This window comes from Echiichthys vipera (assembly GCF_963691815.1).
Source record: "Echiichthys vipera genome assembly, chromosome: 12".
Lineage (NCBI taxonomy): Eukaryota > Metazoa > Chordata > Actinopteri > Perciformes > Trachinidae > Echiichthys > Echiichthys vipera.
The window spans coordinates 8,024,129-8,040,637 of record NC_139837.1 but is presented as its reverse complement, the minus strand read 5'-3'; the positions used below and the strand labels follow the sequence as shown (position 1 = coordinate 8,040,637).

The following is a 16,509-nucleotide window of genomic DNA, read 5'->3' as shown; positions in this document are numbered from 1 at the left end:
TGAGCCCAGGAAGTTGAATTGAATTTTGGTGCAGATCCAAATCCTGCAATATTTCACTTTTGTTAACAGTGTGAGACGGCAAAGGTCTGCGCTCTCTGAGTGTCCTTCGAGTTTTATTGTTTTAAATGTTTCCATTGTCATTTACTAATCTCATACATGTACAGTTTATGGATGGACGGGTGAATGGAGCGCTGCTGGACTCACCATGCCCATTCCATACTTCAGCCAGGTGACACTCCCCCTCGCCGGCTTCTTTACAGTATTCGACGACGTCGATCACCCTGGTTGCAGGAGTAACTGGGACCTCAGTCAGCATCTGCTGGGTGTCGTTGAGGTAAACTGTCAGAATCACCTGTGAACATAGAAGCAAACATGTTAAATGTCATGAAACGTCTTTACATTTACCACTTAACCATTTCAGGAACGTGCAAGATGGATGATGTATTTCTCGTCAATTACTCATTAGGATCACATAATTAACTAAACAGCATTAACTTAACCAATCAAACGACACATTGACAAAAACCACTACTGTTAAATAACTGTCCTGTTCCTATGTCAGTAATAAGAAGCAACATGGCTGACCAGAGACTGATCACGTTCAGATTAAAGTGCAAAATCCAGGTGAATAGAGAAAGATCAGCTCAAACGAACCTCTGCAGACTGTTGAAGATACTTTAGATACATTAACAAACAGTGTGGATGCAGAGTGTCTCCAATCCACATAGACCAATGGATGCTAGACTGCATTCAATCCAATCAGGGACAGCCAATGTATACGTCCAGGAGGATTAAGGCATCAGAGAAGTCTGAGCTGCAGATGTTTTAATCTAATTAAATCATTACAGACATGATACAAACCATACCAGTCAAAACGCTTTTTCATTCACTTGAATAGGAAAACTTTTGACTTGTACTGTATGTTAATGTCAGGTGATAAAAAGGCTACAACAGCTTGTAACAAGATATCCATCTGACTGAAGAACACATTGATCACAGCTTTAATCAGTTATCAATAACGGCTTGCTTGTACACACACACACAGACACACACAGTTCCCTCTGGGCTTAGGACAAATGTTTAACCTGATCTAAATGTGATAAAATCAGGATGTTATTGATTTTATCTCTCCATATTTACAGTTAAGAAATCAAGCTTTTCCAACTGTGTAGTTATGTTTAAAGGAAAGTGTAAAGACATGTATTACTATGCAGCTTTGAGCTTGATTTATCATTTTCAACATTTCTGAAAAAAGCAATATATGACTTCGATGATCCTCTCGGAAATCATTTTGTTATCAAATCCTCCGAACTCTGCAGCCAAAAGATTAAAATAGCAATCAGAAAAGGACATCCTGTGTCATCACCAGTGATGTCATTGCCAATGCCACTGGTGATGTCACGTCAGATAGTCAGTCAGCAGTTGGGAGATAAATTTAGGGTAATCTGGGATAGCAACACACAGACACACACACTGTTACAGATACACTTTTAATCTCAACGTTGCCCTCTCTCTCTCTCTCTCTCTCACACACACACGCACGTAAGAGTGTCCACTGTCCACACACAAAAGCTGAAACACATTCAAAATATATACTGTACACTAATCCACAGTATTCCATACACCTGTCCCAGATCATGTGAAGTAATCTCTAGTTGCATGCAGACAGACTGGGCAAATTCTCTAATGCTTGGATTAGACAAACATAAAAACACGCATGCAAACCCTGCAGACACAGCAAGGGTTTTACTCGTCCACAAATCATTTAAAGTAGGCTAATCTTGGCCTCACGAGGGCTGAAATGTTTCTGTTTTACATGGTAGGAAACAGCATTTGTGCCACCGGAGGACTGCCGGCAGATGAAAGGCTGTTTTATATAATGGAATCATTCAGAGCGGCAGATATCAACAAGTTAGTCCCTGGGAAAATATCACTACAAATGCAGCACTCACAGTCATTTTGCAAGCATGTCGCGTCTCTGCAGTCACGCTACAGGTGTTCTAATATAAGGCTTCATCATAGAGGTCCAGTAGAGGTAATGGGTCGGTGAGTAAAGGTGGAAAAGTTTAGATGCATGAAAAAGAGGTGCTACAGTAAAAATGTGGTTTTATGAGGTACTACAGTAGACCTACAGACGATGGGAGGCAGGTGTGATCGCAGCTGTGGCGAGGGTTAGTTTGTTTGTTTTAGTGAGTGACTTCGGTAAATTTACTTTAAAAACCAAAGTCACACAATGAATACATTTTAAAAAAACGCCCGGGGTTGTTAGCATTTCTTTAAAGCAATCACAAACGATTGGGCTGCACTAAGCATCAGATGCGTCAACAGTGCTATTGCATGATAGATACGACAGGGTGTCAGGGCAGAAGGGTGTCAGGCTTTATCCCAACACTGTACATCTGGTGAGCCAGAAAGGTAATACACTGACTACGGAAAAATACCTCATACAACCCCACTTTAACATAAACTATCCCTTTCAGAGGTAATTTGTCATTTCCAAAGAAACATTCTTTATTTTGTCTCATTAGAAACAGAATTAATAGCCTAACAACCTACCTACCAAACAGCTGTGTTAAACATATTGGGTATAATGGACAGAGAGCAAGACACATGTATGTTACACATCTTTGGTAGAATCCTGTTTTAAACTCTGGAAAGAAGTAAATGGACCCAGAAACCCTACCCCTGCTGTGGTTGTATGCTCTATCACAGAACTACATCAATAGCAGGAAGAAAGGGGTCGCACCAGAAATCACTGATCTGGACGCGCGCACACACACACACACACACACACACACACACACGCACACGCACACGCACACGCACACACACACACACACACACACGCGCGCACACGCACACACACACAGTGGCAGAGGAACCATGCGAGGAAGTGGCCTCATTTATTGGGAGTATTTTGGGTTTCAGTGCAGTATCTTACTCAAGGACATACGATTCGGGCCAGTTTCTAATTCCCACCCCTGCGGTTTACCTTTTGTACTGTAAATGAGCTGCTTTGTCCGTGTGCGGATGTCTAAAGTTCATTGCCTTTTATCCCAATTTATTGCTGTACTAATCATTAAAGGAGTTTAGCTCAAATGACTTCTCCTACTTCAAACTATTGATTAGCTGCTAGAACATATTGTGCAGCTGAACCTAGAAACCAAAACTATCTATACACAACCAATCCGAATTGATAATTGTTAAATGATTCTTTATCCATGTATATAGGCACCTATGTTGACACGTGTAGTAAAGAGAAGTACAGGTGTTACTAAAAACACAATCTCAGAACCCATCGGCTGTCGGTCTTATGACAATTAAGCCTCTGGGATCTTTGGGTATTCCTGTGCAGCCTGCGGATATCCGGGCCACCACTTCCTTCCTTCATTGTTTAACGTCCAATTAGCAACTTGAGACGCAAGAACTGAGTCAGAGCTGAGAGACGGCGTCTGAACGCAGATGGAAAATAACCAAAAGATAATGAAAATCGAAACCAGCGTCTCACGATAGCCGTCCCAGGATTGAACGACAGTCAATGCCTTCAATTTAATTCAATTCAATTTTATTTACAGTGTCAAATCATAACAAAAGTTATCTCAGGACACTTTACAGAGTAGGTAAAGACCACACTATGACTTAATTGTGACCCCAATAATTCCCCCGTAGAGTACGGTGGCAACGAAAACCTTCCCTATAACAGACAGGAACATCAGACAGACCCAGCTCTGTGGAGGACGGACATCTGTCTGCACCGGTTGGGGAGGAAGAAAAGGAGAGAGAAAGAGAGAAAGACAAAGACAGAGAGACAGACACACTTCCAGAGATGCAAGCAACCAAAGAGTAACAGTAACTATAAAAAATATCTATAGTAATGTGAATATGACTAAGGCCTCGTTTGCTCTCCACACTGACTGTTTATCCGTACGCAGCCAAAGCCTCCTCAAACGTTATCGGTCAATACCAATCAGACTACAAACGGAAACCAAACCACTTCCACTACCTAAATCTTGTCCCGAAGCCTACAGGTTCTACGTTCCTATCCTGTTAGAGACTACTACTAACATTGACAAAGGCTCTGTTCTGTTCAGGTCTCATCTCATCTCATCTCATCTCATCTTCAACCGCTTAACCTTCCGGCTCAGCTCTCTTTTCGTCACAACGGTGCGGTAGAGCGACTGCAACACCGCCCCCGCTGCTCCGATTCTCCGGCCAAACTCACGCTCCATCGTCCCCTCACTCATGAACATGATCCCGAGGTACTTGAACTCCTTCACTTGGGGTAAGGACTCATTCCCTACCTGGAGTAAGCAATCCACCGATTATGGCTCCGTTCAGGTGTCCCAGTAAAACAGTTTGAAACCAAAGCAGCCAAACATCGTTCCTCCCAATTCATTTTAGATTCTGCTGTTAACTGTTCACCCAGTGTGGATTTCCAACATGGCCGCTGCAGTGTAGATTACAATAGTGTATATTCACCCAAAAGCTCTCTATAGATAGACCAGACTATGTGGGTCAAAAGCAGGTCAGAGTTAAAGCACCAAACCTTATATTGCTGTTTGATGGCTACTCTACCATGACCAGCATATAGGTTTCCTATTACAGTACGTCTGTACAAGTAACAGACAGAAGTAATAATACATTGAATTTATATAGAAAACAAAACACAGACTGATCATGCATGTACGTATATCTATGCATGCTTAATCACAAAACACAACAGAACATATCAGATAATCAGTGTCGGCCGGTACATAACTAAGTATGTACTCAAGTACTTTATAATTACATTAAAGTACAACTTTATAATTTAACTTTATAATTCATCTCCCCCCGGTCAGGTAAGGAACAGTGGAGACACTGTATCCTGAAAATGTCACTTTGTCACTTTATACCATCACTGCATCACTTTATTCAGTTGTACTTTATTCAGTTGTACTGTCACTTACTTCAGTAAGTAATGCTGCTATACGACACTGTCACTTTATACCACCACTACATCACTTTATTTATTTATTAATGGTACTGTAACTATCTGCTGCTACACTTACTGTGCTTTAGGACATGCTGCTACATTTCACTGTGGTTTACTGTAACTGACTTAAGTACGAAATGCTGCTACACTCCACTGTGCCATACTGTCACTGAGTTCTGTAGGACATGCTGCTACATTTTTAACATTTTTAACACTTATAACTTATCGCTCCTTCTCACTTATCTAGTTTGTACTTATTTTATTTCAATCTGCTGCTAAACTGCACGCTGCGTATTGTTGTATATTGTATATACCTACGCTTAACCACGACGTCTGTTGCACTCTGTCACACTTGGTTCATTGCTTGATTTATCTGACATTAGCTTTATTTTGATTTGATTTATGTTTTATGCTTATTGTTACTCTGATCCTTTTCCTCCTTTGTATCGAAACTGTTGCAAAATAATTTCCCTCGGGATAAATAAAGCTTCTTGAATCTTGAAATCTTGAATCTTGAAGTACTGTAATTAAGTACAAATTTAAAGTACTTGTATTTTACTTGAAACTTTCATTTTCTTGCCACTTTCTACTTCAACTCCATGACATTTAAGAAGAAAGAAATGTAACTTTTTACTCTTTACTTTACTTGACTCTACGCTACATTTATCTGAGACTCTACAGATTCAGGTTTTTGCATGAAAAACCACAATAGTCGTACAAAAGTTCAATAAATAGTTGATTAATCTATTAGTCAATTGACAGAAAATGAATTGACAATTATTATTATTGAAATATTTCGATCATCTGCATTTTTAATACAAAGATGGCAAATAATTCATGGTTACAGCTTCTCAAATGTGAAGATCTGCCGCTTCATAATTTAATTATCTTAATTTCTTTTTAATAATGTTGAGGGGTGGACTATTGGTGGGACAAAACAAACTTTGCGACGGTGTCATTTTATCCCTCTGGGTAATTGTGATGGCATCTCTCATTATTTTCAGAATTCATACAAACAAAACAATCGATTAATTGAAATAATCAGCAGATTATCCCACAATGCAGAGCTCCACCTCAACCAACCACAACTGTGAAATCCTGCTTTAACACAAATTCATTCATTCATCTTCAACCGCTTATCCCGGGTCGGGGTCGCGGGGGGCTTGAGCCGATCCCAGCTGACATCGGGCGTGAAGCGGGGTCCACCCTGGACAGGACGCCAGTCCATCACAGGGCACATAGAGACAAACAGAGACAGACAACCATTCACACCTACGGGCAATTAAGAGTCATCAATGAACCGAACACCTGCACGTCTTTGGACTGTGGGAGGAAACCGGAGAACCCGGAGAAAACCCACGCAGACACAGGGAGAACATGCAAACTCCACACAGAAAGGTCCAGGCCGGGATGCGAACCTGGAACCTTCTCGCTGTGAGGCGACAGTGCTAACCACCACATCACCAACACAAATACATTAATACTAAAAATAATTATCTAAAAATATAATATATAATATCAATCAGTCACAGAGGCCATTTCTCTGCATTTAGTCCTTTAACTTTCAATACTCGCAGTACCTTTTCCTGATGATATTACACACTTTTGCTAAAGTTACATTTTCAACGCAGGGCTTCACTTGTATCAGAGTATTTCCACACTGTGGTATTAGTACTTTTTTACTCCAAATACTTCCTCCTCCATCGTTTACAACAGCAACCTCACAATGTTTCGGGAGACACGACATAAAGACACGAGTGCAGTTCGGTTCTGATCATAATGAAGTCACAATAAGCGTGACTTCTATCTGCAAACAGGATTCAGGAAAACATAACACACTCAAGAGGCAGATTAAGTTGTGGTTCCTAAATTGCCCCTGGTGTTGAATGGAGTGACTCGGGCTATTTTAGGCATTAGAGAGGGAGAAAGAGATAGTCAGGGTGAGACAGGCAAGAGTGACAAACAGCCTAGTCTTCCCCTGTTAGTGTGTCTGCTGCAAAAACCACATCAATGCTCATTTTATGAGTTACTCCGGGGCATTTTAGGGGGTTGCACCGCGGCTGGCATACATCCTCTGCACTAAAACCCCAGCCCAGTTCACTCTGCGCCTGCCTGATGCTAAACAGTAAACACACACTCACTGTAATGTTCATTTGTTGGTACAGTACATAAAAAACACCACACTAATTCAAATACCAGCCTTTGGTGATATATAAACATATTTGAGTCCAAACACAGTGGAGCTCTTGTGCGGCTCACTCACCGATGGTTTGGCTTTCCTGGTTCTGAGCTTCTTCTTCTTCTTCTTCTGTTTCCTGCATTGACTCAGTTTGAGGTTCTTAGACACAACCACTAGTCGCTCCAACACCAGCCCAAAGAAACGCTTCATTGGAAAACCATCGGCCAATAACACACACATCGGTGTGTTTGCGTACGCGCGTGTGCATGTGTGTGTTTTGGTATTTCGATAATTAGCGGTGTCAGTCAGATAGATTAAGTGGTGTCTTTGTAGGAGTGTTTGACATGCGTGAATGTCAAAGTGTGTGTGTGTGTGTGCGCGCAAGGGTAGGAAATACAAATATAAGTGTGTCAGTCAGGGAGGAGGGGAGGGAGGGAGTCGACTTTCAGTAAATAAGGGGAGGGAGAAAGGGTGAGGGGGAGAGGATGATGGCTGATAAGAATGAGAATCTGGACACTTTTTATGCCTGGGAGTGGGAGTGGACGGTGACATTGAGCTGTTTTTTATTACAAATCTGATATGGTCCATAAACGCGGCCCACCTCTGACATGATGCTTCTCTTTTAAGGGGGGGGGCATAAAAATCATTTGAGTCCAGTGGGAGGGTTTTACTCATCAGTCTCATGGATCAGTTTCCCTGTCACTATAGAAGTGACTTTGTTTAAGGTTGTCTAACAGTTGAAACATTTATTTATTTGATACATTCATTTTCTGGGCGACTGTGACTCAGTGAGAGAGTGGGTCGTCCTCCATTCGAGAGATTGGCGGTTTGATCCCCACCTCCCCCGGTCCACATGTTGAAGTGTCCTTGGGCAAGACACTGAACCCCGAATTGCTCCTTGTGCTGTGCATGGGTGTGTAAATGTGGTGTGAATGGTTACATTATTTTAGATGGTATGTAGATGTCCACTGCCATCAGTGTGAATGGGTGAATGTGTCACTGTGAAAGCGCCTTGAGTAATCAGAAGCCTAGAAAGGCTCTATATAAGTCCATTTACAATTTACAAAGTCCATTTAGTTCCTCATGACGGTGTTCATCTGAACAAAATTAACTTAAATACTTGGATTTTTCAGTCAAGAGGTGGTGTAACGCTTGAGATAAGGTGTCCAATCTGTTCATGCTCAAATGTTTATATTGCCATACTTTTATCTATATATTTGTATCTAATGTGGCCAGCATTAGTGCAGCTCACAGCCACTGTAGACATAACAGCTAAAGTGCTCCTTGAACCTTTTCTTGCCTGACAACACCTTCCACTTAATAACGTATATTTTCCTGCAATAGTTTACACACCGTCAGACATTATGTAGATCATTTAACAACTAACTGCTTGATTAGTTCGAGCATGTGACAACAGATGTGACAAGTCTTAAAAAGTCCCAGACGTTCAGATGCCAACATTTTCTTTTTTAGCCTTGAGTCCAGCAGAGCCGGAGCCGGCCGGGTCACTGAGGGTCAACACTGACAACTTCACTTACAAAATCCTTAATGGCACAGCACTGAGCCATATTAAGGTACTTTGTTTAACATCTACTTATACACGTATGATTTCGGAGCTGTTTTTGTTTATGTAACTGTCATAATTATGCCTGAGTATATTGTAGGAAATAATTAGCAGAACTTCTAACCATGCTCTTTAACTGTGCTTTTATTTAATCCCTGTACACTTCAAGCTGATCGTTCAAATAACAAAGTTAATAATATATGTTTCTCAGACAATTACTAACAGACATGGCCACCAGCAATGAGGCTAGACGTGAGGAATGTACCTTAAAATAACCATGAGGACACTGCTTCCATCTTTATATTCTAAATATCAACACAAGTTTCAGCGTTAATATGATATCATAAATATATCTGTGTGTGTTTATATTGGTTGGGTACAGAGGTGTGGAGTGAAGCTGCCCAGAAACAGCAGGAGTGATGTTGGAGGGGAGAGATTAGAAAGGCTACACTGATATACTGCAGCATGACTGCACTGTCACACACACACACATAGAAAGGACACAGAAGGTATGCTGGCAGAAGAGCTGTCTCTCTCACACACACACACACACACACACACACACACACACACACACACACACACACACACACACACACACACACACACACACACACACACACACACACACACACACACACACACACACACACACACACACACACACACACACACACACACACACACACACACACACACACACACACACACACACACACACACACACACACACACACACACACACATTAGCCGTCCTGGATTACACATATGATGTTTGTGGAATTAAATTTAAAGAGTTTGACAGTTTATTGTTCGATTGTTCAGTGAAAGGCTCTGGAAAAAAAACTAAAATGAGAATGACTACACTTCATGTCGCCTAGGTGACGTCATGTCATCCCGCTTTCCCTCCTCTTCTAAAGTCTGAGTGCTGCTTCCTGGGAATCAAAAGAAAGAACAACCATGGACATTCTGGCACAAAACACACTGGCGCAGCAGGATCTAAAGGATCTATTATTGTTTACTCAATGTTTCTTTTTGGCCACCTATAACAAACACCACTTCCTAAAAGTCCTTGAGCATCAATGAATGAGTTGAAGGGTCGCAGTAGGGCTTGGTATTGTTAAGGGAATTACAATACCAGTATCAATACCAGTACCAGTACCCTTAAAGTGACACCGGTACCTATAGAGTACTTTATTTGATACATTTTTTTCTCTACTTGTGTAAAATGCCATGACCACCACTCCCTATTTATTCCCTTCCCTAATTATTTTTACATGATCATATTTTAACCGCATAAGTTTCAAGTACAGTAAGTAAAAAGTAAGTTAAGTAAAGTAAGTTCAAATTACGTCAGAATGATTCGGTGCAATCTCAGCACACTGAACTGCCAACTCTGAGAAATACGCCGCGCTCCGCTTCACCACAGACCGTTTGTGTTGTAGCTGCTGAAGTGAAGAACGCTTGCAGTGATTGAAAAAAACAAACAAATAATGTGGATAAAAACCACGTTAGTAATTATAGTTTGCTTTGTTAAATTTTCACGGGAGCAGTAGTTTCTTTTGCATGCTAACACAGTTAACTTTATTAAAATCCCAAAGGTTTTCATTTCTAACAGCAACTGCTTTAGTGGAGCCAATCTGTCTCAGAACACGCAAAGTAAACCCCGGGATGACACTTTATTTCTGCAGAGACGGAATTAAATAAATGCTGCAAGTGAGATTGCATTGAGTTACAGAAGCTAGTGGTTCATAGGATAGCGAGAGTGTGATGTCACGCCTTCTGCTCTCTATATAATGTGCTCTAAACAAGCGTACAAACACATCTACATGTTAAAATGTTATTGAAAATGTAATTTTGGTGTCTATTTTGTGACTGGATACTGCTCAGGCTGCTGCAGCCTTTTTGTTTGTGCTGGTAAATCATTTAAATGATGATGGACTGTGTTGGGATCTGGGGTGCAGCGTGCTTATACCTGCTGTGCCAACCATTTTAGGGAGAGTTCTCCTACTGGGAGTGAATTCTTCCATCTGCCCAGAGGCTTTTGTTTTTTTTTCCAAGTCCATTGTCCTGTCTCGTCCTATTTGTTTGCTGCAGTTCCTTAAATAAATTACATTTCCTTTTTCAAGATCTCGGGCTACACCTGAACTTTTTGTTCTTTGGTTCTCAATGAAATCAGGAAGATTATTTAAGAACAGCTGGTGGAAGCCCACGCAATCTAAATTTGATTTCTGAGACATCATCAATCAAACCACGGTCTGCTCGCTGGTTAATGATGCATCATGGGAGGGTAGAGCAGCTAGAGTGGGAGTGAAGGAAACCGGTGCCATTTAAATACCACACATGAAGACACAGCCAGTGCATCGAGCGAAATTAGGAAAGTATTACACACTGAGGAGAAAATAGCTCAGCCGTACTGTCCTTCCAGCGAGGCAGCCTCAAGGGACACCTGCTCATAAACTGGAGGGATTTACAAGTTTAAATATGGAGTGAGACGTGTAGTAGCACTCTTTGAACAGACTGATGAGTCTGTGGTGCATTACAGTTTATAGGAAAACTTAATGCTATAGGAAATGTTAATGCTGTTACTGTTACATACCGTGTTCTGTTACCGTGTCAAACCACTGCTACGATGACCTAATTTCCCCTCGGGGATAAATAAAGTTATCTATCTATCTATAGAGCAACGTATGATGAATAGAATGAGCTTTAATCATGTTCTTAAATCACAATGATCACCAACAAAATTATGCTATTGCGTGGTTTGGTATAGCTCTGACATCAGATTGATAGTGATAAAACTATATTAAATCAAATATAATGTATATACAGTATATATATGCCCTTGTCCTCCAATGTTTTGTGTTTTTGCCTCGACTATATTGCAAATGAGGTTGCTGCTCAATATATTCCCAGGTCTAAATAAAGGTTATAAATAAAATAAACAAATAAATATCTAAATACTTTGAAGACATTTAGTTTGAAGGCCATACTTAAAGCTGAATGAAAAGGATGTCAGAGAAACAACTACTAAAGTTAGACCAACTTTCCTTTTGGCAGTGGGCAGTGTGTGTGTGTGTGTGTGTGTGTGTGTGTGTGTGTGCGCGTGTGTGTGTGTGTGTGTGTGTGTGTGTGTGTGTGTGTGTGTGTGTGTGTGTGTGTGTGTGTGTGTGTGTGTGTGAGTAAGACACAGTAGAACACAGTGACAGCTGGAGGTGATTTGCGTTTCAGACACCCCAGCTCCCACACCCACACCCATTTCCAAACACACACACACACACACACACACACACACACACACACACACACACACACACACACACACACACACACACACACACACACACACACACACACACACACACACACACACACACACACACACACACACACACACACACACACACACACACACACACACACACACACACACACACACATCAGTCAGTGGCGTCTCTATAGGAACTGCATGTGACCAGTGAAGCACGAGCTTCCAGCTCATTGAGAAAAGAACGATCCTTACACATCTGAAGAAGTGTACTCTACCTCCTCCTGTGTATGTCTCTGAATCGTTTATGTTCATGGATGTTTTCTACAAAGTATGTCTCTGGAACAACCTCCCACAAATCCCTTTGCAATCACTTTCAATGACAAACAACAATTCAATACTTAGGCCTATTATTGAAACCATTTACCACCTATTATTTTATGTTAGGGTTAACTTAACTTTATTTCAACCCTCAAAACAAACGTTTCCAAATGTTTTCATATGGGGGGTGATCCATTGCAAATAGGTTGTAAAAGGTGACCACAAGATCATCAATAGCTGTGTTCGAAACCTTTCTCACAACAGAAATAGTGCACTATGTAGTGTGTTCGCCATTTTGTTTTTGAGCGGATAATTACATTTACTATAAGGTCCACTATAAAATACCCATAATGCAAAGCTAATTTGAGTGTAAACGATGTACCCTTCACTTTACTCCTGTATACGATGATGCAATGTGGTCGTGTTTTCCTGGAGGAGACGAAGAAGTGCGGTGTCCAAAATCTCGATCGGTCATTCCCTATATAGTGCACTATTTAATAAACACTATAAAAGGGTGAGTGAATGAGGGAACGATTTTGAACACAGCTACATTGCCACTGTACGCGTGTGCTATTAAGTGTTAAAAGCTGTTTAGAGATGACCAACTGTGGCAGCTGTAGTGTTAACTGTCCATTCATAATGCGGCTAAATTTGTTAGCTTTATGAAGATTGGTAAACCAAAAACACAACACCGCTTAGAGCTAAATGCTAGCATCTGAATGCTAACACACTCAAACTGACAATGCCAACATGCTGAGAAATTATACAGTGATGTTCATCATGGTCACCATTTAGGGTGTTAGCATGCTAACGTTTGATAATTAGGATGAAACATAGAGTGAGGTTGACATGCATGAGATTCATCGACCAAATCATTAGACCAATTCAAATTTGACCGTATGTTAACGTAAATGGTAAATGGACTTGTACTTATATAGCGCCTTTCTAGCCTTCTGACTACTCAAGGCGCTTTCACACTACTTGTCACATTCACCCATTCACCCATTCACACATTCACACAGACATTCACACTGATGGCAGTGGACATCTACATACCATCTAATCCAGGGGTGTCAAACTCCAATTCACAGTGGGCCAAATTTAAAAACTGCGACAAAGTTGTGTCCCAAACTCAATATTTACTTAAAAAAAAAAAACTAAAGACTGCAGATGTGCATGTGTTCCTTCTCTACAGATGTGTAACGTTGAACCTTTTCAGTGCAGGTCCTTGTTCTCCATCTTTCTTTTGGCCGTTTTTTTTAGTAATTTGTCATGTTTTTGTGGTGTTTTGCATCTGTTTTTAGTAATTTTGTCATGTTTTTGTGGTGTTTTGCGTCTGTTTTTAGTCGTTTTGTCATGTTTTTGTGGTGTTTTCATCTGTTTTTAGTTGTTTCATCACTTTTAGTGGTGTTTTCATCTTTCTTTACTTAAAAAAAAAAGACTGCAAATGTCCAGATTTGGCCCACGGGCCTGAGTTTGACACCCCTGATCTAATCTAACCATTTACACATCGAACCTCGGATCTCTCGAACGAGGACGACCCGCTCTGCCACTGAGCCACAGCCGTGAACGTGACACAGGAAGTCACTAAAGCAATCGCAGTTAATCTTGAAGGATACATGAGGATGTGTACAGTTGTCGAGACATTTCACCCACAACCCCAAATGTGAACCTCATGGTGTAGCAAGAGAAAAGGTCGGATGATCCCCAGACAAACGCGATATTTCATTGCGGATCAAAGTGGTGGGCCGACCCGACCAGAAGACAGACAGGCATGTTATGATTTAGCATTGTCTACTTCATTTGTTGATGGAAAATCAAAGTGTTGGCAGCAACGTTGCCAGCTCTCTACCCGGGGAAATATGTGTTGGCTGCTCAACATTTCAGAAGACGTTGCCAGATGATATCATGGTCGGTTTTGCGTGTGCTGCATCAGTCATGTGAACTGCCCCGTGTTTGCAGAGGCGAGGGCAAAGAGCCGTAAAGAAAGTGTTTAAGGAGTCAATGCAGTTTTCCCAGCAGTGTGAATAATTAAGTAGACTTGTTGATAGCAAATCCTTTCCCAAGGGGAGTCAGGAGTGGACGTCAAAAAGCTGTGAACACTGGGTGGACAATGGTAGAAGCTAAAACCCCCTGTACTGTGGAGGGGGAAAAGCATAAAAGGAAGGCCTGAACCAGGAATAATATTCAGGGTGAGGTCAAAGGTCAAGGTGGAAGTGTTTCTCTGTCTCTCTTTCTCTGCAGTAAACACATCTCTATATCTTCAGTGCATTGTCCGAAGCTGACAGCAGCCCAAAGCACAAAGCAGGGTAGTGTTTTCAGTGTTCGTGTGAGTGTGTGTGTGTGTGTCAGAGAGAGAGAGAGAGAGAGAGAGAGAGAGAGAGAGAGAGAGAGAGAGAGAGAGAGAGAGAGAGAGAGAGAGAATGAAGAAGTGAGAGGAAGACAGAGAGGAATAATGATTATTATTAATATTTGATTTATTGATTCTTCTCTTGGTTTGCAAGTAGAAACTACCGTATTCAGATATTTTAAATAAATAAACGTTTCAGCCTTATTCTGTAGGCTACGATCTGCAAACATTAGACTGTGTGTGTGTTCCTGACATCTGACACTTTTATACTCATCATGAATCAAAATGATGTCTTCAGAAAAACTCTCTTAAATCACTTTTAATCCAAATAGTTTTTTTTAAATATCAACCAATTATGGACGAGCAACTACATTAAACACACAAATACACTTCAAGAATATCAGGAAACCTTCAAAATAAAAGCCTCATTGATGAACGTGATGGTATCATTTGTGACTGTGAGCAGGTCTAATGCAAAATAAGCGAAAGGCACAAATGCAAATATCCATTGGCAGAAACAGGAGGTCTACGGAGAGTGTGTACATGTGAGGTATCCAAACTTGTCATATATGCATACAGTATATCAGTCAACTTGCAGCATTTTCAAAGTTAAGTTCATTTAACTATTTAACTTAAAACTGTGGGAAATGTTTAACTTGATTGCTATCGAGTTTAGAAACACATCTAACAGGCTGAAATATATAAAACAGTTATTTGTAAAATATTGGCATTTTTACTGATTTGGATTGAAGACTTTTGATCATTTAATTTTTTTCATATTCTTCAAAAACACACAAACACACACACACACACACACACACACACACACACACACACACACACACACACACACACACACACACACACACACACACACACACACACACACACACACACACACACACACACACACACACACACACACACACACACACACACACACACACACACACACACACACACACTGGGTCCCTTCATTGCCTATTAGTAGCCTAAATAACTGTTAATGAAGAGCTCAAACACATACTCTTATTCTTACCAAGTCCCATATGGTTGGGGTTATTTAAAGCAGAACGCACAACTTCCGGTTTGGTTTTATTTTTAATGGTAAATTGATACAGCCCACACATCTAATACATCCCGGGGTTTTAATGGTGGTGACAACTTTCGCTTTTTATAAGTAATGTAATACATTTAGACATGAAGCTTAATGCCTTCACCACTTTTAGCAAAATTAAACCTTCCTTTGGTCAAAGTTTCTGCTTTCCTCTGAGTCATTTTCAGTCATTGTTGACGTGGAATACGCAATTATGTCAATTACCTGACAAACTTTATACAAAAAAAGTGTTAGTTTATTAAATGAATGTCTAAAAACGTGTTTAAAGTGAAGATATAAATCAAAAAATGTCTTTAAGTTAAAAAATGCCGCCTGACGTTTAGCTCCACGTCCGGTTTTTGCGGTCGGACAGCTGCAGCTTTGAAGTTGAACGGTCATTCAGTCATTGTGTTACACATGTTCACCATGGAGATACATTTTCTACGAAACACACCCGGGTTGATACAAACTCACCGGCAACATCCCCGCTGCTCTGTCCTCCTGTCCCGTTAGAAAAAGAACTTTCTCCTCCTTCCTCCCCTCTTCCCGGTCCTCCACTCTTCTTCTAAGGTGTATTTTCCGTCTTCACCTCCGGTTTCTGGGAAGTTTCCATACATCCAGATTCTTCTTCTTCTTCTTCTTCTGTTTTCAGACCGAGATCCAGATGCTCAGAAAAAATGAACTCCAGCTCCGGTCCACTTTCCTGCAATCCCTCCCTCTTCCTTCCTCTCCCTCTCTCTCACACTCTCTCACACA

The 16,509-nt window shown here is 40.9% G+C and overlaps 1 protein-coding gene across 2 annotated transcripts in view; it reads right to left on the bottom strand.

Moving 5' to 3' along the window:
• Nucleotides 1-16,295, bottom strand: part of LOC310954283 (apoptosis-stimulating of p53 protein 1-like) — a gene marked incomplete at its 5' end in the record, with an annotated part of 59,299 nt that extends 43,004 nt beyond the window's left edge. The window contains 2 exons of one of the 2 annotated variants that reach the window (XM_083923685.1): nt 205-352; nt 16,228-16,295. In XM_083923685.1, coding sequence (XP_083779811.1) covers nt 205-352; nt 16,228-16,236 — 157 coding nt within the window. Of the gene's footprint in view, nt 1-204; nt 353-7,238; nt 7,365-16,227 lie in introns of those variants that run through there. The other variant, XM_083923684.1, reaches the window with a different exon arrangement.
• Between the last annotated feature and the right edge of the window lie 214 nt (nt 16,296-16,509).